Source organism: Pelodiscus sinensis, chromosome 8 (assembly GCF_049634645.1).
Source record: "Pelodiscus sinensis isolate JC-2024 chromosome 8, ASM4963464v1, whole genome shotgun sequence".
In the NCBI taxonomy this organism is placed as follows: Eukaryota; Metazoa; Chordata; order Testudines; family Trionychidae; genus Pelodiscus; species Pelodiscus sinensis.
Window position 1 is genome coordinate 29516096 of NC_134718.1, and position 24056 is coordinate 29540151.

Sequence of the window (24056 nt, forward strand, 5' to 3'; positions counted from 1 at the left end):
TTAAGATTTCCCTACCTGAAAATGTGTTATTTTAACTACAGGGTTTACCTGGACCCCCTGGACCAAAGGTGAGCATTTTTTTATCATCTATAAGTAAAAATGAGGATAAGAAATGTAATCCCCTTAGCATGGATGTAAGCGAACCTGGGCATGATCCTTGTCTGGGAGCAGTGGGTTGGGAGTGGGAAGAAGGCTGCTTCATGATGTTTCTGGAAAAGTCCATGACCAGGCTGAACCATCTCACTAAGGCTATGTCTAGACAGCGGGGCTATTTCAAGATATTGGAAGCATCCTGAAATAGCAATTCTGTGTCTTTAAACGTGCCCATTATTTCAAAATAACAGGCACGCTATTCCAGCATCCCTGTAAGCCTTGTTCCACGAGCGTACCACGAGGGTTAAGGGACTTGTCAGGATGGCACTGTATTTCAAAATAAGATTGAAATAAGCTACGCAATTTGCATAGCACAAATTGTGTAGCTCACTTTGAAGTAAGGGTGCTAGGTAGACACACCCGAAGGGCTCTGGCTTATTTTTTCAGTGGAAGCTTTGCCTGAGTGAGGAGGTCATAATCAGGACATACTGAGGAGAAAAAATGGCAACCTGGTCTTTGCTGCATTTCACCATAGAACATTTACCATGTTTTGTGAACCACTTTGTTAAACTTGCCAAATTTCCCATTTTTACTCTTGCCAACCTTGTGAAATGTCACCAACAGAGTTCAATTGCTTTTGCCTGCAAAAATCCCCAACTTGCTTTCCTTGACGTACTTCAGATAATGCTCTAAGATTAAGCAGTGTTAGGACAGATTAACTATGTAAATGGAAGCAAAACCAAATGGTGTGCCTTGTCATGTATGCTACAGCTTTCCTATTATGTTGTAATTCACACAGGATAAAAGTCACTCCTGGGCATTGGACTCAGAAAGGACATAAGCTGTGTTTTGAAAACTCCAGGGAGATTTAAATGTTATTAAGGCCTCATTATGGTTCTCTGCCCAGGGGTGAATTTCACCCTCAGTATCCTATTTTTCTTTCTGTATCAGCACAAAGGAAAGGACAGGGATTTTTCCTTTTCAGTCTAGCATCACTGGCTTGTCTTCATTTTGGTTGTTGCAGGGGGACCCTGGAATTCAAGGATACCCTGGGAGGAAGGTAAGAAGGGCAAGTAAACTTCTGAGATGCGCAGAACACATAGATAATCAAGTAGCTTAAAGTGTATCATGGTGAACCAGAACCTGGCGGGAACGTAGTAACAGAGAAGTGCCATCCTTGTCACACACATTCACAGCCAACTCTTCCATCATTTTCTTCAGTGAGTGACTTGCTGGCAGAGACTGGGGATGGGTCATGGAGGAAGTCTGACCTCCCCCATAGCCAGAATTCTTCTACCATTCCCTGCAGTGACTTGTGTTAGGAGAGCAGATTTTTAAATTAGTTTCTCCTCCCCAGTAGCCACTACACTTACATGCTTCCCTGCAGAGGTTTCTTCTGGGAGAGGATGAGGCAGGGAAAACTGTAAGCTCCCCTATAGATTCACTCCTTCGGGCTCCCTCCCCTCCTACCCATCTGCCCAGTCTGAATGGGAGTTGAAATGAGATATGGTATTTTCATTCCCCTGGTTAAGTATCATTCTCCAGCCTAAATGGTAGAAAGCTTGATTCAGCTGCAGGTTACCAGACAGGGCTGTGAATCTCTAGCACTGAAAGGTCTACCCAGAGGATAGCTGTCCCAGTGCAAGACACTTGCATTCCCTATGTGTTATGGGGCACAGAGGTGGCCGGAGCAGCCCTAATTATGCTGGTCACATATGGGCATAGCCAGGGAGTCAGGGGGCAAGGGGAATGTGCTCATTCAACTGATTTCCAGGCAGCCGGATTCCAGTGAAGCTCCAACAGTGCATTAAATATATTCTCTTGGCCTTCCCTGGTATCCCCTTTAGGGCGTGACTAGTTCTGCCCCAGCAGCACTGAATCTGTTTGGTGGAGGGAGGATGAAAGATGATAAAGGGGGAGAAATACTGAAATGGAGAATAAAGGAGTGAGAAAAGGGAAGTGAGTATTCCCAACTGCCGGCAGTTGTACATATTCTGTTATCTATACCATGTTTTATGAGTGCACTGTGGGTGAAATGGCAAGTCCTGAAAGCTTTTTAATTAGTTCTGCATAAACTGAGAAGTTTTTGTTATGTCAGGAAATGAAAATTATAGCCCCCCTGGACCACAGTCCGTTCCTACAGACACACACAAAATTTACTGTTGCTTCCTTCAGCAAACTGTCGGTTTTCTCATTAGCCATCCATCCTTCTCTTTGCAATGTTCAAAAGTGCTTAGGATGTCACTGAAATGGCATATTAGTGTGTATTTGTACCAGCATCTTTTCCTATGGAGGGCAGTTAATCTGGGTGATTTATTTATCAAGCAAGGGGTCTGAATTCCTTTCATGATAAGATAAGGATGATCCCAGGGTTGGGACCTATTAATGGGGAAGTACACAGGAAATACAGGATTGAATGAACACAGAAGACGAAGTCTTCCCCACTGAGACAGCATGAAAGGAAAGAGAAACTTCCATCTGCCCTTACCAAATGGGCAGACTCAGGATTTGGAGAACTCTCCCTCTGCTTTGATTTTTTTGTGCTGACGGTAGCCTTGTGATACCAGCGATGTGGTGACCATATTTTCAAATTTAAAAATCAGGATACTTTTGTGGCAACACGTTTTAGGGTCACACAATATCCAGGTGAAAGGCCAAAAACGTGGGGCTTTCTCAAGTTGTTCTGATATCATTACTGTTATCTTCTGACTCAACAGCACCACAGGTGTATTTCTCAGAATGGAGGATTTTTTCCAGTAACAGCATTCTGAATGAGTTTATTGTTGAACATCAAACCAGTGTAATTAAATCTGAGCAAAAAGAACAGCTGTGATACTGTCTACACTCATGCCGTCATTATTTTCACTCCAGACACTTAGAATACTTGCACCACTAGATTGTTCCTGGAAAACACATGAGAAATTCTACTCAGTGTAGCAATATAACATGAACAAATATTTTCTAGTTATTAAAAAGCAGCAATCCAAGATATTGCCTGATGAAATGAAAAACCAGGACTTTTCAGGCAACCCAAAAGAAGTTCCTGGGACACTAATTGTGCACTAGCATGGACACATGGATAGATAATCACTTCAGTCATGGATAAAATACATTGTATGAGGGATTGGAATATGTGCTCATAGCACCTAAACCCTGATGGGATCCGGCTTTTTATGAGAAACTTCTCTTCAGTGTTCCATCTCTCTTTGCTTACTGCTGGGCAGCATTGCTTTCAGGGCAGGGTCAGAAAGCTAGGCTGTCATATATGCTATGGGATTGTTCTCTGTCCTCCCCCCCACATCTTTGTTAGTATGTTTGTGAAATACTAAAGGCCCCTTTTCTTCCTTCTGACTGTGTGCCTCTCCATCCATTTCTTGCTTCTCTACTTAGGGTGAGGTGGGTGAGGCAGGTGAGGCTGGCCTACCAGGAGTACCTGGCCTTCCTGGATCTATTGGCTCCAAGGTAACCATTAAACTAACAATTCGTAGTTAGTCAGTACCTCCATCTGCTTAGGGCAACTTATTGCCACCCAGACATGTGCTCCTGTTACAGAAACGCAAATATACATGCGTCATGTGATACAGTCTCAGATAAATGTGGTAAGCAATGTGATATAAATGTCTAGATAGACTCAGTAGTTTCTTTGCACACAATGACATACAAGATCCAGACTTACTTTTTTAGATGGGGCCTGGACAATTGTCAGCCACTGGACTCAAGGCAAGAATGATTCCCTGATCTCTGGAACCAGGGCTCAGTCACTTGTAGCTGTTCTAATGTAATGACTTGTATGTGCATTACCTTCTGCTGGAATATAATACATTTGGCAGCAGTTATGTAAAAGAGCTACTCCTTTGGATACTGGCAGACTTTGAGTGCTGATGCCTTGGATTTTCAAAGGGGCCTCAGGCAGCAAGGTGCCCAACTCCCCTTAAAAGTTAGTTGGATGTCAGCTCCTAACTCCCTTAAATTCTTTGAAAAGCTCAGTCAATGCCTCCTATGGATACTGATGAATGTCATAGATACAGGTTACCTAAGGGTGTATAAAACAATTTCATGCACCCATTTCTCCGCTACACGTTGTCTTGCATTGGTGCAGAATGCAAGGATGACGTGAAGTCAGCACTAGAGATGCTATGATTGTTGTGCTATGTCCTTCATTCATTTCTCTGCAGGTCCAGCATGCATGTCTCATGAACTAAGCTCTTTCAATTACTTTCTATTGTCATTGCTATACTGTTTTTCTCTTTTTGTTCACTACATCTACCTGCGTTTCCTTTCTATCTCTGTTTTCCTTGCACAGGGTGAAAAGGGGGACACTGGCATAAAGGTAGGCATGGGAAACATGACTTTCTACCACACTTTAAGAGACAAGTAGCTATTCAGAAAACTGTATTGATATAGGGAGCTGGGCCTGAGAGAGATCTGTGGGATATTTAATGGAATACACATATGTGTGGTGATTAACCACAAGCAGACACTCCATGTGCTGGCTGTTTTATGCACATTCAATAAAAATTGACTATAGCCACTTAGTGGAATCTGATTCTTACTAAAGAATTTCTCTGACTATGAAGTTCACTAATGATTTGTTACATTTTTGTATTTGAAAGGGTGGGCTGTGCTTTCCTCATAAAGTCTGGTTAGCTGACACATCACATCTATTCAAACTCTGCAACTTTGAGGCTAAGGTTTGGCATCATTCTTCCAGTCTCCCTCTGTTTCTAGGCTGGACAGCTCTTTTTACAAGATAATATGGTTTTATGCCCATATGTTATCTATTTTATTACAATTTTTTGCACTTACATATTTAAAATATATTACTCAATACAGACTGTTTAAAACTTTACAATGTTAGCTGTTTTCATAAGTCATAGCATATTGTGTCATACCATAGGTTTAAAATATCATTAGAAAGGCCTGTTTTGTAATATTTTACATACATTAACTCTGACATACGTATTTAAAATATTTATTATGTGGATTATATGTTATTAATTATAAAATGAATGCACATTTTCCCTTTTGGGGATTATCATTTTAAAACACTAAAAGGTTCTTTAAACTATACTCTCGTCTGTTTGAATGTGTTTGGAGAGATCTTCTTGAGGGATCTGGGGTCTCAATTTAATAGTTACAGCAACAAATGACCTTCCTTTTAAAATCAACAAGAGACAAGGTGAATAGATCTTACAAATCATTGCTTTATGCAAATCCTACTCATATACGTCTACATGTAATCCAAGATCCTTCCACAAATCCATTCTCACACTGGTGTAATTTCATTGACTTTGATGGACTTAGTCCTGATTTTAGGCCTGTAGGAATTCTGCAATTGTTGCATTTGGAGACATAGTAAAATTGTACAATTCCCCCAGGATTATGGTTTGCACTCCATGAGAGCAGGATCAGACTCATAGTAGATGGGTTTGAAGATCTGTGAAATTACTGGGTGCTTTCTCTTTAAACTGATAGGGAGAATAAGTTGTGGACAACTCAGGGCAGTATATGGACCTAAGTGAGGAAAAGTGCTATAAGTAGAATCCAAGTCCTAACCCTGTTTTTATTTGCTTGTGTCACTGCTGTCAGGCACCTGTTCAGCGTGCGCTCTAAGTACATGGATTAATAGGCCTTTGATTCAGTTTCTGGAACCAAAACCAAAATTGCCTGGTTCCAACTCCAGACTAAAATAACCCTTAATAACAGATGACAAACCTGAGATGGCCTCTCAACCATTCTAATCCCTTTGTCAACTTTAATTGCATTGATCACTTGCCTGTCTTGTATTGTGATCCTGGGAGCTTATCACAAACTCTCCTTCCCATTTCCTTGATGTCTCTTGGCAATAGAGACAAGGAGCGGGGCCGGGAATGGTAGCTGCTAGTTCATGGAATGGACACAGGAATGTGGCAGTCTTTCCCCCAGCCATTTACATTTTACAGCAAGCCAATATGTCATTTTCTTTTGTGCCATAAAAAGGAGTTTCTTCAAACCTGTGTAATGATCTCTTTTGCTCAGTTGCTCACACACACATTCACAGATGCAAACCTCCACATTTTACATTGGAAAGCAATGAATAATTGTGACCCCGAAAATGTATCTTTGATCTTATGATCCTTATGATCCTAGGTTCCTGAAGTTTGAGCAACATCTCTCCCTCCCTTCTTCCGCTTCCCTCTTCCCCCTCCCCAAGAAAACATTTTGGAGTGGGATCATCAATACGTGTTCTTAAGGGCCACTTTCCCATCCCAAGTGCAATTTATTCCTGGTTATTAAGACACCTCCATTTGTTGCTGCCATTCTCACTTTGTTCTGGGTTCTCTTATTTCCCTGCTCAGAGGAATAAGAATAACAGCAGAGCATGAGACCCCAAACTAGACGTAAATCAGCAACCAACAGCGGCTCCTGTAAGTTCAGACAGTGCACGTGTTTGTCTTCCCTGGAGTGGCTTCTCTAGGTATTTTCTTCACAAAAGAAGATGACCTGGGAATTGGGGAGGCCCTTGATGGTTTTATTCCCTTTCAAGCCAAATTTTGCTCCCAGTTAAATGTGTGCAACCTCATTAAAGGTGACAGGATTGTGCAGAAGTAGTTGGCTCATAGTTGCCCTGGATATTATTAATTGGTCGTCTCTTTAAAAATGACCATTTAAGCTTCCTTCCTGTTGCTGGTGTAGCTGATTGCATAATGAGGATTTGTTCCTTATTCAATTTTACCTTCTCTCACTTTGCATTCCCAGAGCCTTCAATGCTTTTTGCAAAATCTGGATGTCTCACTTTGCTTCTTCCCCCTCTGGGCTCCATAGCATTGGACTAAATCTTAGCCCTATTAAAGTCAAAACAAGTTTTATCAGTGGTATTGATAAGTCCAGGATTTGGCCCTTTGCATATATATTTTTTCTGTCAAATTCTTTTTAACTTAAATGATCTATTTTAGACAGTTCCTTGTGATTATATTTTAATTGGTGGTTCATTATTACTGCCTACCTCTGCCAGAGAACTAATCAGAATGTGGCACTGTTGGTTATTAGAGATATCCTCCGTGTGTGTTATACTGGTAACATGAAAGGCCAGGGAAGGAAGGTCAGATCTGCCAAAAAAGGCAAACTGGCAAGTGCTTTCTGTGCACTTGAAGAAAGCTGCTCCATTTCTTTAAACTCTGGCTATGAAGAATGACCTGGCTTTCATGTCACATAATGCCACATTTATATGAGCCAAGTGACATTTGAGGAATTGCAAAATGGTATCATGGGCTTCCATATTTGTCACATCCCAGTGACTTCCAGATTAAGTGTGTTCAATTTTTAAAAAATGAAGTTATTTTTCTAACTTGTAGACTTGCAAACCTGGGATTTGAAAGAGAACTGGGTTATTTCTGACTTGGATGGCATTCCCAGTCATAAAGATTTTGCAGGCCAATAATGCTCTTAGCTGCATCAGTATAGCTTTATTCATCTCTAAGTAGACCCTTAGCTACACCTGCATGACCCTATTACCTTCAGGAATAACAGGGTACGTCTAGACTACATGCCTCTGGCGACAGAGGCATGTAGATTAGACTACCTGGCATAGGAAAATGAAGCAGCGATTTAAATAATTGCTGCTTCATTTAAATTTAAATGGCCGATCAGCTGTTTGTCAGCCCAGCGCAGTAGTCTGGACGCTCCGCAGTCGACATCAAAGGCATTTGTCGACCTCCCAGGTATGCCTCATCCTACGTATGCCTCATCCCAGGTATGCCTCATCCCAGGAGGCATACCTGGGAGGTCGATAAATGCCTTTGATGTCAACCGTGGAGTGTCCAGACTACCGCGCTGAGCCGACAAACAGCTGATCAGCTCAGCGTGGCAGCCATTTAAATTTAAATGAAGCGGTGATTATTTAAATGGCCGCTTCATTTTCCTATGCCGGGTAGTCTAATCTACATGCCTCTGTCGCCAGAGGCATATAGTTTAGACATACCCTGTACAGAGGACATAATCTGAAGACAGGGGGTTTGCCTAGCTAGCCTGCAGTTGGACCACAATTAACAATTTTGTTGGCATTGGGCAGGCCAGAAAAGAACTCCGTTCACTCTCCCAGAGCTGGGTTGGTTTTATGGCGCTGACAGCAGGAAAAAAAATCTTGGTTTTGCCCCATCACTTGACAGATCTGCCTGAATATGCAAAGGGAACAGATGTGCAGAATAAGAAGGAGATCATTTTCACCCTAGAGACCTTTCAGAGTAGAACTATACTATAGGCCAGATACTGTGAGATACCAAAACACCTGTGAAGATCAGTACCTTAAAGTAAAGGCCATGTCATTTCTCGCTCTATTAAAATGAAAATGAGGCCCTTGTATGGGAGGAAACTGGGCACAGGTGAATGCAATGTCAGTTCACACAGTAAAAATTTTTTTAATCCAGGAAATACAAGTGTTAAGGTTCTTGCCAGTATGTAATGTCTGCCATGTTGGACATCCTATATATGTTATAGAATATATTGTATGACAGGGCTAATCAACATGTGACCTGTGAGCCGCATGCAGCCCATGGCCCATTTGTTTGTAGCCCGTGGGTGGGAACCAAAACAAAAAAGTGGTTAATATAATGGTCTTTTATTGATACGTGTTTTAGTAGTTAATTTCTTGGGCTGTTATTGCTCATTAAAAGTACAATCATATGAGTGGAAATTGGGTAAATATTGCATTTTATTAATATCAGCAGAACTGACTTAAATGGGGCCTGTGTGTTGTGTAGTCTTGCCTTAATTTTTGTATTCATGCCCGTCAGTGTGAAAGAAGCGTTTTGCATATATATTTGCATGAATATGCAGCCACCCTTAAGTTGTGGCCCACAGTATTATTGTGGCCCCTGGGGCTTCCAAAGTTGAGTAGCCCTGTTGTATGACATAAAGAATGTAGGGAGGCAGTATTGCTCAGTAGACAGAACATGGGCTTTTGCATTAAGAGGCCCGTTCTCTGTTCCAGCACTACCACTTATCTGCTTTGTGACCTTTGGCACCTCACCTCTCTGCTGTAGTTTCTCCATCCCAAAATGGGGGTAATGAAACTTAACTTCCTTTATGAAGTACTTTGAGCTCTATGGATAAAAAGCACCACATAAGAGCTAACTGTTATTACTAGATGTCTTATTTAGCCAAAAAAAACAGGAATAGAAAATATTTCTGTGAGAAAGGTGGCCATATTAGTGTTGCTGTAGAAATTTAAACTTTTACATTTCCTGACTAATTCTAATTTAACTGTGCATCCTTATTATTGCATCAGTAAAGTTTCTTGTTTTAATGCATATTACCATTCCTATGTATCGCACTTTAGAGGTTTAGTAGTTATTTCCACTGTGATCTCTCTGTTTCAGAAGAGTGGGTGTGGAGGGTCTAGTGTATAACAGAGTATTTTATTCACACTGAACACCCACTGCTTTGTACTTTTCTGGAACTTGGCCCCATATCACACTAGTTTCTTGTGGTGGCTTAATTAAATAACAAGTGTTGAATCTGGAAACTAAAACAGCAGATGACCAGTTAGGAAATGAAAAGATGATGGTAAAAAAATTATTTTTCTGCTTTTATGAATTTCCTCTTTCCTTGATTTTATAGCTGTCTTCAGTTTACCAGAGTCCCTTTGTGAGTTAATATGCAGAAGTTTGCGGTTAATATGCTCAAGAATGGACTGTGACCTACTTAAAGAGGCTCATTTAGATAGTGGGGTACAGCCAATACAGCACCAACATATTGCGGGTGTCTACTCTGCAATTAGACATTCAGGGCCAGTTCATGCCAGCTGACTCTGGCTTGCAGGGCTTTGGCTAAGGGACCAGACATTAACATTTTACAGCAACCCAGTATGTCATTTTCATTTGTGCCATAAAAGGGAGTTTCTTTAAACCTGTGCAATGATCTCTTGCTCAGGGTAGTTAAACACTGGAATAAATTGACTAGGTTGTGGAATCTCCATCACTGGAAATATTTAAGAACAAGTTAGATCGACATCTGTCAGGGATGATACCACGAGGGCAGGAGACTGGACTTGATGACCTCTCAAGGTCCCCTGCAGTTCTAGGATTCTATGACTGTTTAACTGAACTGCAGATGTTTGGGGTCCTGCTGCAGCCCCTGCTCTGGAATCCTCCCACCTCATGAGATCTGAGAGCCTGGGCTTCAGGCAGTGCCCAAACAGCTACACCATAATTAGACCACCCCTATGGGCCTGAGTCAATTGGGATGGGCCAGCCGTGGGTTTCTAATGCTGTGACATACCCATAGCTGCACACAATTCTAACACTGCTCAGCATATTGTAAACACTGGGGCCCACCCCTTTGTACTTTGAGGAAGATACTGAGAGAGTTAAATAAGAGCTTCACAGGCTGTTTGTGAATGTGGTCAGCTCATTAAACACCAGCAATAGGCAGCTTCCTAATCTGGGATTTCCAACCCACTACTGATTTGAAGGAGGTTTCAGATTTCACCATTAGAAACATCAAAGCTCAAAACTTGGAGCCCAAAGATGGGTGAGACCAGCAGGAGAAGGCATTGCTAGTGTGTAGCACTAAAACACATTATTGGTCCTTAGACTAAGGTCTTGTACTGCCCTCTGCTGGGGTGTTAAGAGAAGTCTGGTGTCAGTGACACATTTCAAATCAAGGCTACAGCTGAAGAAACAATAACTATTCCAAGTTTAGCTTTGAAACAAATCTGCCTCCCCTCCATTTTGCTCAGCATGCCGTTCCAAAAGCTTATGTCGGGAGAGATGGTTTTTTCCTGCGTTAACTGTTAGTGGTATATGAAAATGGCACTGCTTTAATTAAGCATCAATTTCCTGAGCATTCTGCTCTCTGTGGACACTTTGCTACATCACTTGTGACTCATAGATAAGGCATGAATCCTGTATGGGAGAGTGCAAACTCACTTCTTATCCATATCCAGTGGGTACTACTATCCATATCCAGTTAGTGTGTTGTGTATCACAAACAATATCAGTTATATAGTCAATATTAACACTATATAGACTGTCTTGATGTCTGGGATGTGTAAGTATGGGTTGAATTTCACAATTCCCACCCAGACTATGAAGAGGCAGTATGAGCTAGTGTATAGGGCACTGAAGTATGACTGAAAAGACAAGGTTCTCCCCATAACCAGCTGTGTGATTTTAGGCAAGATACTTTACCTCTCTGTGCAAGTTTTCTCTCCCATACTGTGTCTTTCTTACCTTTTTAGGCTGAGACCTCTTCAAAGTTGGGGAGAGCAGCCTGTCTTTTGTTGTTGGATCTCACTCTTGCCTCAGGCAGGTGGAGGTTAATTGCCTGAAACAGCTGTGTTGCAGATTAGGATGCTGGCGCTCACCAAGTAGTGAAAATGCTAACATGTATGTGGGAGCATGAGTGTCAGGCTGAGGCCCAGAGTTTTGAAAGTGTTTAAGCATTGCTCCACTCAGTACTGCAAGGCCTAAATGACTTGGGAACCTATTTCTCATTTTCAGAAGTGAATAATAGGCTTTCAAGGGCCATATTTTTAAATGTAAACTGGTGCCTTGTTCTCTCAGAAATCAATGGGAGTTGGGTGCCTAAAGGCGGCTCTTACAAGCCTAAGTCTTACTGAAAGTCATTGACAGTTAGTCTCCTAAGTGCCTAAGTCATTTCTGAAAAAGAGACCCAGGCTATGTCTATACTAGAGACTTTCAGATACTGATACAGCTGCAGCACTGTGAGATTGTTTGTGTGGCCACTCTGTGCCAATTGGAGAGAGCTCTGCCATCAACATAACCCCCTCCCCTCTCATGAGCTGCGATAGCTGTGTCAGAGAGGGAAGCCACCTGCTGACATCGCACTATGCACACTATTGCTCATGCCGGCGGCACTTACGTCACTCGGGAGTGTTTTGCCAATGTAAGTGGGAGTGTAGACATGGCATTTGGCTCCTAAGTCATGTACATCGTGCAGCACTCAGGGTATATCTACACTGCCCATGTTAGAGCACTACCATGGCAGTGCTGCCATCACAGTGCTGTGACATGGGCAGTGTAGGCACTCTGTCTCTGGGGGTATGTCTAAACTACATGGCTCCGTCGACGGAGCCATGTAGATTTGTTGTTCTGGCAAAGGCAAATGAAGTCGCGATTTAAATGATCGTGGCTTCATTTACATTTACATGGCTGCCGCGCTGAGCCGATAAACAGCTGATCAGCTGTTTGTCCGCTCAGCGCGCTAGTCTGGACGCTCCCCTGCCGACATCAAAGCCCTTTGTCGGCAGCCCCGGTAAACCTCGTGGGATGAGGTTTACCGGGTCTGCCGACAAAGGGCTTTGATGTCGACAGGGGAGCGTCCAGACTAGCGCGCTGAGCGGACAAACAGCTGATCAGCTGTTTATCGGCTCAGCGCGGCAGCCATGTAAATGTAAATGAAGCCGCGATCATTTAAATCGCGGCTTCATTTGCCTTTGCCTATGTATCTAATCTACATGCCTCTGATGACAGAGGCATGTAATCTAGACACAGCCTGGGGGACAGCTCTCCCAGTGGTAAAAAACCCCTCCTCAAAAGAAGGGGGTAGCTCTTCCGGCAATAAAGCACTGACTATACTGGCACTTTTCAGTGCTAAAACTTTTGTTGTTGGGGGTGTTTTTTCACTCCCCCGAATGGCTAAAGTTTTGAGGATAAAAGTGGCACTGTAGACACAGCCTGGGGACTTGTCTTCACATATAGAGTGTGTCTAGACTACAGGTTTTTTTTTAAAAAGTGGCCTTTTTTGAAAAAATGTCCCCTGCATCTAGACTGCTGCCAGGTTCTTTCAAAATTAAATCGAAAGAACGCGGTGGTTTTTTCAACCACAGTAACTCTCATTTTAAGAGGTAGAACGCCTTTTTTTGAAATTGCTCTTTAAAAAAAGGCATTCTTGAATGCAAACAGGGCTTTTTCGAAAGATAGCATCCAGACTGCCTGCCAGCTTGCTTTTTCGAAAGAAGTGGTTGCAGTCTAAATGCTCTCTTTCGAAAGAGGCTTGTAGTTTAGACGTACCCATAGTGGTGCAGCTGTGCCATTGTAGTGTTGTAGTAAAGACACTGCTTTGGTAAGGGAGAGCATCTCCTATTGGCATAATTAATTTACCTCCCCAAGAGGCTGTAGCTGTGACAATCAATGAAGCTCTCCCACTGACACAGCGCTGTCTATACCAGGAGTCAGGCTGGTATAACTACGTCACTCAGTGGGGTGCATTTTTCACACCCCCGAGCAACGCAGTCGTGCCAATAGAAGTCTCTAGTGCATACCTGGCCTGAGCAGAGTAACATGTAGATACCATTCAAAATCTCGGCCTGACAATCGTGAACTACTTGTTATCCTGGAGAATCCACCTCAGATAGAGCTGACCTGCCGATTCTGTCTAGTTAGCACTGAGATATAGAGCTTGTCTGTATGAACATTTAGTTAATGGCAAGCAGGGCTATGAATATGTCCTGCACTATGCCACACACTAAGGCTATGTCTACACTACCAGGTTATTTCAAAGTAAGTTATTTCTAAATAATAACTCCCGAAATAACAATTTAAAAAAGCATTATTCCTTTTCACAAGCAGGAATTATTTTTTTGAAGCAACAAGCCCATTATTTCGAAATAGCAGGTTTGGTAGTGTGGATGCTTGCCCTATTATTTTGAAATAAGGGGATTTATTTTGAAATAACTCCCCACTATAGACATGCCCTAATTGTCCCTGTGGAGCATGTGGAACCACAATAAGGGTACGTCTAGACCACAGGCTTTTGTCGACAGAAGTTTTGTCGACATATACTGTCGACAAAGCTTCTGTCAACAAAGAGCGTCTAGACTACATCCAGTTCTGTCGAGAAAGCAGCTTGCTTTGTCGACATGACAGTGTATATGTAAAGAACAGTGTAGATGCAATAACACTTTCTGTTGACAGAACTCTGTCGACAAAAGGTGTTATTCCTCATAGAATGAGGTTTACAGCCATCGACAAAACTGCTGAGTTCTATTGACGTTATGTCAACAGAACTCAGCGGCAGTGTAGACGCAGGTATAGTTTTGTCGACAAAAATCCACTTTTGTCGACAAAACCCTGCAGTCTAGACACACCCTAAGAGTTTGTTAATGTGCTTTGATCTTGTCCCATTTAAAAAATTGTATCAGCAAAGTCCACAAAGGCAATTAGTCTGTGGCAGACTACGGGTGCATCTACACAGCAGGGCTTAACTTGAAATAAGCTACGCAAATTGAGCTATGTCAATTGTGTATCTTATTTCAAAATAGCTTATTTTGAAATTGGGACTGTCTATACAGCATTTATTTTGAAATAGAGCACTCTTCTTCTGACTTCCCTTACTCCTCATACAATGAAGGGTTACAGGAGTCAGAGTATGAAGTCCTCCAGTTTGACAGTATTTTGACATTATTTTGAAATAACTGCCTACTGCGTAGTTATTTTGAAATAACGCTAGTTATTTTGAAATAATATTGCTGTGTAGACGTACCCTAAGGCTTTGTCTACATTAATAAGACCAAAGCAGGTAGTGAAGAGCTTCAAAAAGATCTTCTCACAAAACTAAGTGATTGGGCAACAAAATGGCAAATGAATTTTAATGTTGATAAATGTAAAGTAATGAACATTGGAAAAAATAATCCCAAATGTACATACAATCTGATGGGGACTACTGTAGCTATAACTACTCAAGAGAGAGAGCTTGGAGTCATTGGCTGCATCTAGACTGGCATGATTTTGCGCAAATACTTCTAATGTAAAAAATTTTCCGTTAAAAGTATTTGCGCAAGTGAGTATCTATACTGGCACGTGCCTTTGTGCAAAAGATTTGCTTTTGTGCAAAAGCATCCATGCCAATGTAGACGCTCTCTTGTGCAAGAATAGCTCCGATGGCCATTTTAGCCATCGGGCTTTCTTGCACAATAAATTAACTTGGCTGTCTACACTGGCCCTTCTTACGCAAGAATACTTGTGCAAGAGGGCTTATCCCTGAGCGGGAGCGTCGGAGTATTTATGCAAGAACCACTGATTTTGTACAGTACAAAGTCAGTGTTCTTGCACAAATACTCGCAGCCAGTGTAGACAGGCGGCAAGATTTTGTGCAAAAGCGGCCACTTTTGCACAAAATCTTGCCAATCTAGATGTGGCCATTGAGGATAGTTCTCTGAAAACATCCACTCAATGTGCAGTGGTAGTCAAAAAAGCAAATAGAATGTTAGAAATCATTAAAAAAAGGATAGAGAATAAGACAGAGAACATCTTATTGCCTCTATATAAAACCATGGCATGCCCACATCTTGAATACTGTGTACAGATGTGGTTGCCTCATTTCAAAAAAGATATATTGGCATTGGAAAAGGTGCAGAAAGGGGCAACAAAAATGATTAGGGGTTTGGAACAGGTCCCATATGAAGAGAGATTAAAAAGACTCAGATTTTTCATCTTAGAAAAGAGGAAACTAAGTGGGGATATGATAGAGGTCTATAAAATCATGACTGGTGTGGAAAAAGTGAATAAAGAAAAGTTATTTACTTGTTCCCATATCATAAGGACTAGGAGTCACCAAATGCAATTAATAGATAGCAGGTTTAAAACAAACAAAAGGAAATTTTTCTTCACACAGTGTTCCTAGGCAATTTATTCCAGTGTTTAACCATCCTGGCAATTAGGAAGTTTTTCCTAATGTCCAACCTAAACCTTCGTTGCTGCAGTTTAAGGCCATTGCTTCTTATCCTATCTTCAGAGGCCAAGGAGAACAAACTTTCTCTCTCCTCTTGTGACACCCTTTTAGATACCTGAAAACTGCTATCTGTCCCCTCTCAGTCTTCTCTTCTCCAAACTAAACAAGCCCAGTTCTTTCAGTCTTCCTTTATAGGTCATATTCTCTAGACCTTTAATCATTCTTGTTGCTCTTCTCTAGACCTTCTCCAATTTCTCCACATCTTTCTTAAAATGTGGTGCCCAGAACTGGACACGATACTCCAACTGAGGCCTAATCAGCGCAAAGTAGAGTAGAAGAATGACTTCTCGTGTCTTGCTCACAACACTCCTGCTAATGCATCCCAGAATCATGTTTGCTTTTTTGCAACAGCATCACACTGTTGACTCTCAGGGTATGTCTACACTAGCCCCCTAGTTCGATCTAGGGAGGCTAATGAGGGTGACTGAAATTGCAAATGAAGTGCGGGATTTAAATATCCCGCGCTTCATTAGCATGTTCCCAGCCGGTTGCCATTTTAGAAATTGACTAGCCCAAAGTAACTGCCTGTGTCTACATGTGGCAGTGAAACGGGATTCCGAATTAAAGCCCTAAATCGAATTAGCTGGTAAATTGCAGGAGGAATAACAGCTAATTCGAGTTAGAGCTTTAATTCAGAATCCCGTTTCACTGACGCGTGTAACCACGGGCAGTTACTTTGGGCTAGTCAATTTCTAAAATGGCAACCGGCCGGGAACATGCTAATGAAGCGTGGGATATTTAAATCCCACGCTTCATTTGCAATTTTGGTCGCCCTCATTAGCTTCCCTAGATTGAACTAGGGTGCTAGTGTAGACATACCCATATTTAGCATCTGGTCCACTATGACCCCTAGATCCCTTTCTGCAGTACTCCTTCCTAGACAGTCACTTCCCATTCTGTGTGTGTGAGACTGATTGTTCCTTCCTAAATGGAGTACTTTGCATTTGTCCCTATTAAACTTCATCCTATTTACTTCAGACCATTATAGCTGTTAATATCAGGACTTCATCAGGGTTCAAGAAAGGACTAGATAAATTCATGGAGGTTAGGTCCATCAATGGCTATTAGCCAAGATGGATAGGAATGATGCCCCTAGCCTCTGTCAGAGGCTGGAAATGGATGACAGGAGAGGGATTACTTGAAGATTCCTTGTTCTGTTCACTCTCTCTGGGGCATCTGGCGTTGACCACTATAGGAAGACAGGATACTGGGCTAGATGGACCTTTGGTCTGATCCAGTATGGCCGTTCTTATGTTCTTATGTACACAGCCATGTTGCTAACAGTTGGGCAGTGTAGCTGCTGTTTGTCAGTTTTTTTGCTGACAAAATACTTCCACCCCCAACAAGTGCCATCTGCATCGTTAGCTGACAATGTGCTGTTCACACTGGCAATTTGCATCCCTTTTTCCAATAAAACATTGTAGTCTAGATGTAGCCTGAATGGCAAAAGTTTTGTCATTCAAATGCCAGTGTATACTTAATCTTGTGAATGGTAGACTGACATCCCAGCTTGCTGCAAACTAAATGTTCACAGTAGATAAGCCTGTACTTTTAAAAACAGATTTACAACCTCAGCAACTCCTGAAGAAGTCCCTTGACTGCTTTGCCTGCATGGGTATCATGTAATGTAACCCCAACCTCTCAGCAATTAATTTGACAGAGTTACATAAATAAATTATGGACATGGTAGGCCACAAAGAGGCATTTACAAAAGGTAGTGTGCCAGTTGGACAGAATAAACTAAGGATCTAGGAAAAATCAAAAGACAGGAGCATACTCTCTTCCTTTATTTTAGGGTTTTTAGTACAGGATTGACAACAACAACATGAAGAGAAAAAATTCACACTTGGAGAATGTTGAAAGAAGCAGCCATCAACACATTTTGATCTGACATGGCTCAAGTCTATTGACCTTCAAAGTATGGGCACGGAGTTTTTGCCTGCCTCAGCTTTTGCCTGAGCTAGTGATTACAGGCTTTAAAAATCTTTCTCCTGGGGTAAATCTACGTAATTATAGGGATACCGATCCATGTATTTTGTATTCTGCATTCTGAATTTTCTGCCCAGAGATAACTGTGATGTGTACACAGTGACAGTTGTACAGTGGAAATAAATAAATGGTTTCCATACCCATGGGATGCTTAGGAGTTAGTACTGGGTGTTGGAAAGCTCTTTAAGGCAGCAGATGTAAGGGTTAAGCATAAAGCTCTCATTGTTCTGTTTTCATTTGTATCACTGATGTAACAAAATAATTTGGCTCACATTGTTCTACCACAGCAAGGAGAGAAACATTCTGAGACAGAACATGGCAATGTAGTGGTTCTATCCAGGTGCTAGGAGGTACCCAAGAGGAGAAGCTATGACTAAGAGAAATCACCTTGTAGTAAATAGAAGCAGGAGTGGAGGGGGGGGGGATCAGAGGTCTTGTCTCCCTGACAAGAACTTATTGACATCTTGTGCAAAAATAATATCCACTTGTGCTTTCACGATCACCAACACAGGCCTTCCTGAAGACTCATCTGATGCTTGTCCTCTCAACTTTGTTTCTTATTCCATTTCCAGGGGGAGAGGGGCATGCCAGGGCTGCCAGGAAAACATGGAGCTAAGGTATCCTGCAAGGAATGGTGTGAGATTTGTCCACCTGCATTTACCCATACCTCTCAACTGTCCCTGGCTTTCAGGGATGGCCCCAATTTGGGTTCTACAATGATTCTCCTCACTTTCTCTATCATTTTCTTTCTGCTTCTAAAATGCAAAGCATAGGGCCTAATTTATCAAAGGGATGACAGGGGAGAAAAGTTTTACTGAAGAAATGACATGTCTATTCCCAACGCTACGTCTCATTTTGGGGTGTGATCCTGCAAGATGCTGAATGTCCCTTATTCCATTGAGATCAGCACCTGCCAGGATCAAACCTGTCATACTTAATTCTAGTGAGAATTACCACTAATTAGTATTTGTAGGTAATCAGCAATTTATAAATTTTGGACATGTGTCTAGTGAGCCTGACTTACACTGCCAACTCCAGTTTTAGTATGCGTTATTTCATGGAAATCCATGGAATTTACACCAGTATAAAAAGGGATGGTGCAGTGGTGAATCAGAGCCAGTGTGTGCATGGGTTACAGATTTTAAATTAATATTGGAAAAATCACTGGACTTACTCATTACAATTTTAAAGTAGAAAAATAAGGAACAGGGGATAGCATGAGTTCAGTAAAATCTAATTCCCAAAACATGATCTGTACATAATCCCTTTCATGACTCGGGCCCATATTTACTAAAAACTACTCACTTCTGATACATTTCTGAATGCTTTCCCCCCTTTTATTACATAAAATCCCTGATTTCCATCTTCTGTCCTTGTGTTTTTTAGCTTTGTCCCTGATTTCTGTTTCAGAAAGTTGAGAGGTATGATTCTGCCCCTCCCCTGCTTCACACTTTGCCTTGTTTGAATTTTTACAAGCTCTTTCCAATGATGAACTCGTTCTCTTCCTTCTTTTTGCCTCATGTGCTACATTAAGTTCCCTATACCTTCCTGTTACCCACCTTCTAACCCTGCTTCATCTCATTCTCCCCCCAGCTCCTTTCCTACACTGTCATTACTCCTCATGTTTGCTTTCCTAACTGGATATTTGCAGAACGATCTAACTAGTACTAACACTTAGACTGCAAAAATATCGAGTCTGAGCAAGGGAGTGATGCTGAAGTTTTGCTTTTGCACCATTGCCACGGAAGGAAATATAATCGTACCCACAGGAGCACCTGCCCTGAGAGCCAATAAACAACCATCTCAGTTTCCACTGGGGATTAGAGTCCCATAATTTGCTGGTGGTGTATTGCTGTGTTGTGCAGAATGACGCAAGACTCTGCGTGCTTGAGAGTCTTTTTGCCAGTGATAGCTGGCTTCAAAGATTTCCTCTGCAAATCTGATACTCAAGTTTATGTCATCTGTGGTAAAACAGAATGATGCTGATTAACAAGACCAAGAACATTTTCTCTTTCTGTGGTGATTGGACATTTTTCAGGGACTCATTTTTACTAAGATTCTGGATTCAAACATTTAACGAGATATTTGATCCTCATATTACTGTATCTCCATCAGTTTCACAGTGATCCACACTGCTCCTATGAAGTCATGGGGTCAACTTCACTAGACCCTGGTCTATATGAGGGCCTTATTCCAAAATAACCCCTCCAAGTTTGAATTTATAAGTGGTGCATCCACACTACCAAGCCTGTTCTTTTGAAATAACGGGCCACGAAATTCAAACTCTATGCCTGCTTTTCATGAGGATTAACGCTAATTCCAAAATGGTAATTTTGAAATAACAATGTGGACGTTTCAGTGCTGCTAATTCAAATTTATTGGCCTCCGGGAGGCCTCCCACAGCTCCCCAGAGTGCTTCCTGGGGCTCTAAGTAGGAGGTAGCACATCCACATTAACAGAGCTTGCCTCGGATTAATTTTGATGCTTCCCCATAGTGAGGATGTGCTAGTTCAAAGTTATTACAGCAGGAGTTTTTAAGTCAAAATTAATCATTTTCAAAATAGTTTTCTAGTGTAAACATGGCCTAGATGTAGCACACCTAAATCTGGGAGAAAGGATAAACTTTTTCTTCTGTGATCTTTGCAACAAAACTATTCTTTGGTGGCACAGCCTCCTTTTATTCTGGATAATATGGGCACTACCAGAGGGAAGGTAATTTTAATGACTCTCCCATTTTGGGGAACCAGGATGGAAAAGTGTGGTAACTACTATGTTAAAATGTCTTCTGAGCTTTGGAAAAGGAAAGGCATAGATTATTTGAATTTCTGACTTGGCTGGTTTCTTTAAAAAGGAATATATATTTATATAATAAAACTCCAATAGTCCAGCATCCAATTGTATGGCACTCCCGATAGTCCGGCATCAAAATGGCAAGAGCCTAGTGAGTGAGCTTTGGCAAAAAACGAGTCACAACGCAGCAGTGACAGCAGCTGAACCGAGCGAAACCGGACGGGACCAAGTCAGTCTGCCACTGGCATTGTGTGACGCTGGATAGTGTTTGTGCTACAATAAAAAGGGTTAAAACACTTTATATATAGTATATACTGCATATATATATAACCAATTTATAGTACCTCCTGATAGTCCTGAATATCCGATAATCCGGCACCACCTAGGTCCCAAAGGTTCGGATTATCGGAAGTCTACTGTATTTACTTTTCAAACCAAGTGTTCTCATCTTTCCTCTTTCTCTCTGCCAGGGGGTTCCTGGAATGGCTGCTGCAGGAATAAAGGTCAGTTTTACATTAAATTACAGCTTCTTAGGATAGATCATGGATAATAATTGGGACAAGGGCCATGAGAGGAAATAAAACTTCCAGCCTTAGACTGATGGCCATTAGCTCATGGTAGGAAACCCACGGATTAAAAGAAAATGGAGGCATACATTCATTCTGCTGCCAATTTGGAAAGGCAATTGATTGACTGATGGGAAAGAAGAAAGCTCAAACTAAAACAGATACAGAAAATGGCCATCCCTTTCCTCAGAGAAAGGCTAGGGCCTGTCTGTGTTGTAGCCAAATGCTGACTCCAGTAGGAAAATGACTGATCCTTTCCTGGATTGGTCAGCTAAACTATACTTGTTCCAGCCCTGAGACTATAAGAAAACTCAATTCTCTTAGTCACTCAGTTCACTTTCTGTGAGACAACAGCCCTCTTTTGATTTCAGCTCCTCTCAAACTCCATTCTTAACTGTCCTTGAATCTCTCTATTTTCATAGCTTCTGTTTATTTCCTAAACTCAAAATTATTATTATATCCTATCTTTTCAACCAGTATCTCCATTTCTCCACTACCTTGCAATCAGATAGATTTCTTCATTAGCATATGCTCAGTGCTCAGGTTCCAGGTGATGAATGACCTTATAAAAAGATAGGGATAGGCAGATTAGCTGGCTCTCAACAACCCAGATGAGTTCCAAAACCCACTGACTGTAACCAAGCAACAATGGAATGCCAATCCTTGGGCCTGTGAAAATCTTTGCGGATGACGAGCACTGCCCTCAGCTGCTGGCGAAGGCTCTCTCTCCCATGCCTGTTGACTGGTATAACTATGCCACCACCAAAATTCCATGACTGGCCAAGGCCCAGCACAGTAGGACACTGGTTGAGACTGACCCCTCTGGATGATACACTGATGCAAACAATTAGTAATGACAAACATCAGCTGCAGAGTCTCCTCAAGCCAGCAACAACTGTAAAAGTATCAGCTCGGGAACATAACTCACCACAAGAATCTCTGAAATTGTGAGAGGCCTTGTGGGACTATTCCACACTTCTTGCTAGGACCCCGTTGGACACAACCTTTAAACAAGCAGGTCTGGGAAACCATTTCTTAGGAAACAACTCAAAATGGTCACTTACCACCCTTTTATTATTGGTACTTTCAGCCTATGGGCTGTATTGTGTGTCTTCAAAATTAGGATAGAAACAACAATATCCATACACAAGAATAACCAAGAGAAAAGAAAAACCAAGTATGTCATGCACTTTTAAATTTGACTTCATGCCCCTATTTCCACAAATCTAAATTCAAATCGAAATCAAACTAACACACGGTTTTGGCTCCATGCCTTTTTAAATGACAACCCCTAGCTTTTTTTTTTAATTGAGAAGTGGGTTGGCCACCCTCTCTCTCCTCTTTCTTTTATGTACTTTTCCATCTTTCTTCATGCAGGGCAAGTGAGGGAATTCAGAAGAAAATAATTGCCCTTCAAGGAATAGTTATTGCAAATTTGCATTTCCTGTATTTTGTTTATAAAGGGTTTCCTGGTGTCATCTGTAGAATGCCATCTCTGGTTCAGAAAAGCTGAGTTACATTTCTCCATAACAGAAGAGAGGCATGTTTGTGAGAGATTTCCCTATTGTAATTAGACTTTTATCCCCTTCCTTCCCTTGCCACTCAGTCCTCCTGTCTGAGGGGGATATTTCCCTTCTAGTCTCTGTCTTTTCCTCCTTCGCCCTTAAGCTATGTGACAACATGCCATTCTCTCCCTGTTCCCCTTGCCTGCCTCTTCCCCCCAGCACTTGTGCCTCCTTCCAGAGACTTGCCTTTTTTTGAGTCGTGGGCCACTGTCCCACAGAAAAATTAGGGACCACACATAAGTGGGGAGAAATCCCCTCCCCCTCCAAAAAACCAAATCCTCATTGACGTAGCCTGTGACTGAGAAGGAGAAAGACACTCAGCACAGTTCCTTCACGCACCAGAGCCTGGGGGGCTCAGACTAGTAGATTTTGTGTGCTCCAGCCCTACAGGTTGGTGGCAGGAGGGCTGGAGCACCAGCGCAGGCTTTCCAATGCTAGGGGGGAGTTCTGAGCCTTGTGAGTCAGATCCAGGCAAGCTGGGTGCTGCATCTGGCCCCTGGGCCTTATGTTCCCCATCCCTGCTGTAGGGAATCTGATCACTGTACAGATGCTGTATAAGTTGGTTCACATTTCTTACCCCTCCTAATCAGTATGTGCAAAATAATAAAAAAATGGTACAAAAATACCCCTGAGTTTCTATAACGAGGCAACAAATTCAGACACTGAGCAACTGACTCCTCTTGCTTTAGCTGTGACCATGTTTGCAGTGTTATGTTGCAGCGTGAAAACCACCAGCCCTAGAACAGATGTATTCTCTGTCTCTTTTCTTACCACAAAGGGAGAACCTGGCGTTGCAGGGATGATGGGCCCCCCAGGTTTGCCAGGGAAAAGGGGACAGAGGGTAGGACATTGTGTGTTTGGGTGCGGTTTCTTAACACTGCTGTACTGGCATGTGCCTCCCTATAGCCATGGCTAACCTGGGCCTGCTTTGCACTACCATTCCATGCGTGTAGTGGAATGCTCTTACCCTGTTGTGGATGCTCTCATCTCATTGAGGAAGTGTGCTTTGCCTGTACCTGCTGGCAAGGAACAGGAAAACCAACACAAAGGGGGGATAAGTGCATTCTGGGAAGGGAATGAAGTACTGAGCATTAACATTCTCCTGAGAAAGGTTTTGTACCTTCTGATTGTTACAGTGGAATCAACATGTCTCAAGGAACATGTAGGCACCTCAGAATGTTCTCTGTATGTCCCTCTCTGTCTGGAAGTGTGTCCCTGATGTAGAAAGGGACCAACAAAGTGCTCTTTCATTTTTCAGTGTGGGTGCTCTATGCGGCATGCTCAGTTTTTAAAAATTATTGACTCCTGTTGTCTGCTGTTT

At 42.1% G+C, this 24056-nt stretch overlaps 1 protein-coding gene across 1 annotated transcript in view; it reads left to right on the plus strand.

Moving 5' to 3' along the window:
- The window catches only part of COL13A1 (collagen type XIII alpha 1 chain), a 122259-nt gene that overhangs the window by 46262 nt on the left and 51941 nt on the right, over positions 1–24056 (plus strand). The window contains exons 14-20 of the mRNA XM_075934944.1: positions 42–68; positions 1118–1153; positions 3484–3555; positions 4397–4423; positions 18387–18431; positions 21075–21107; positions 23514–23576. Of these exons, the coding sequence (XP_075791059.1) occupies positions 42–68; positions 1118–1153; positions 3484–3555; positions 4397–4423; positions 18387–18431; positions 21075–21107; positions 23514–23576 (303 nt within the window). The remainder of the gene's footprint in view (positions 1–41; positions 69–1117; positions 1154–3483; positions 3556–4396; positions 4424–18386; positions 18432–21074; positions 21108–23513; positions 23577–24056) is intronic.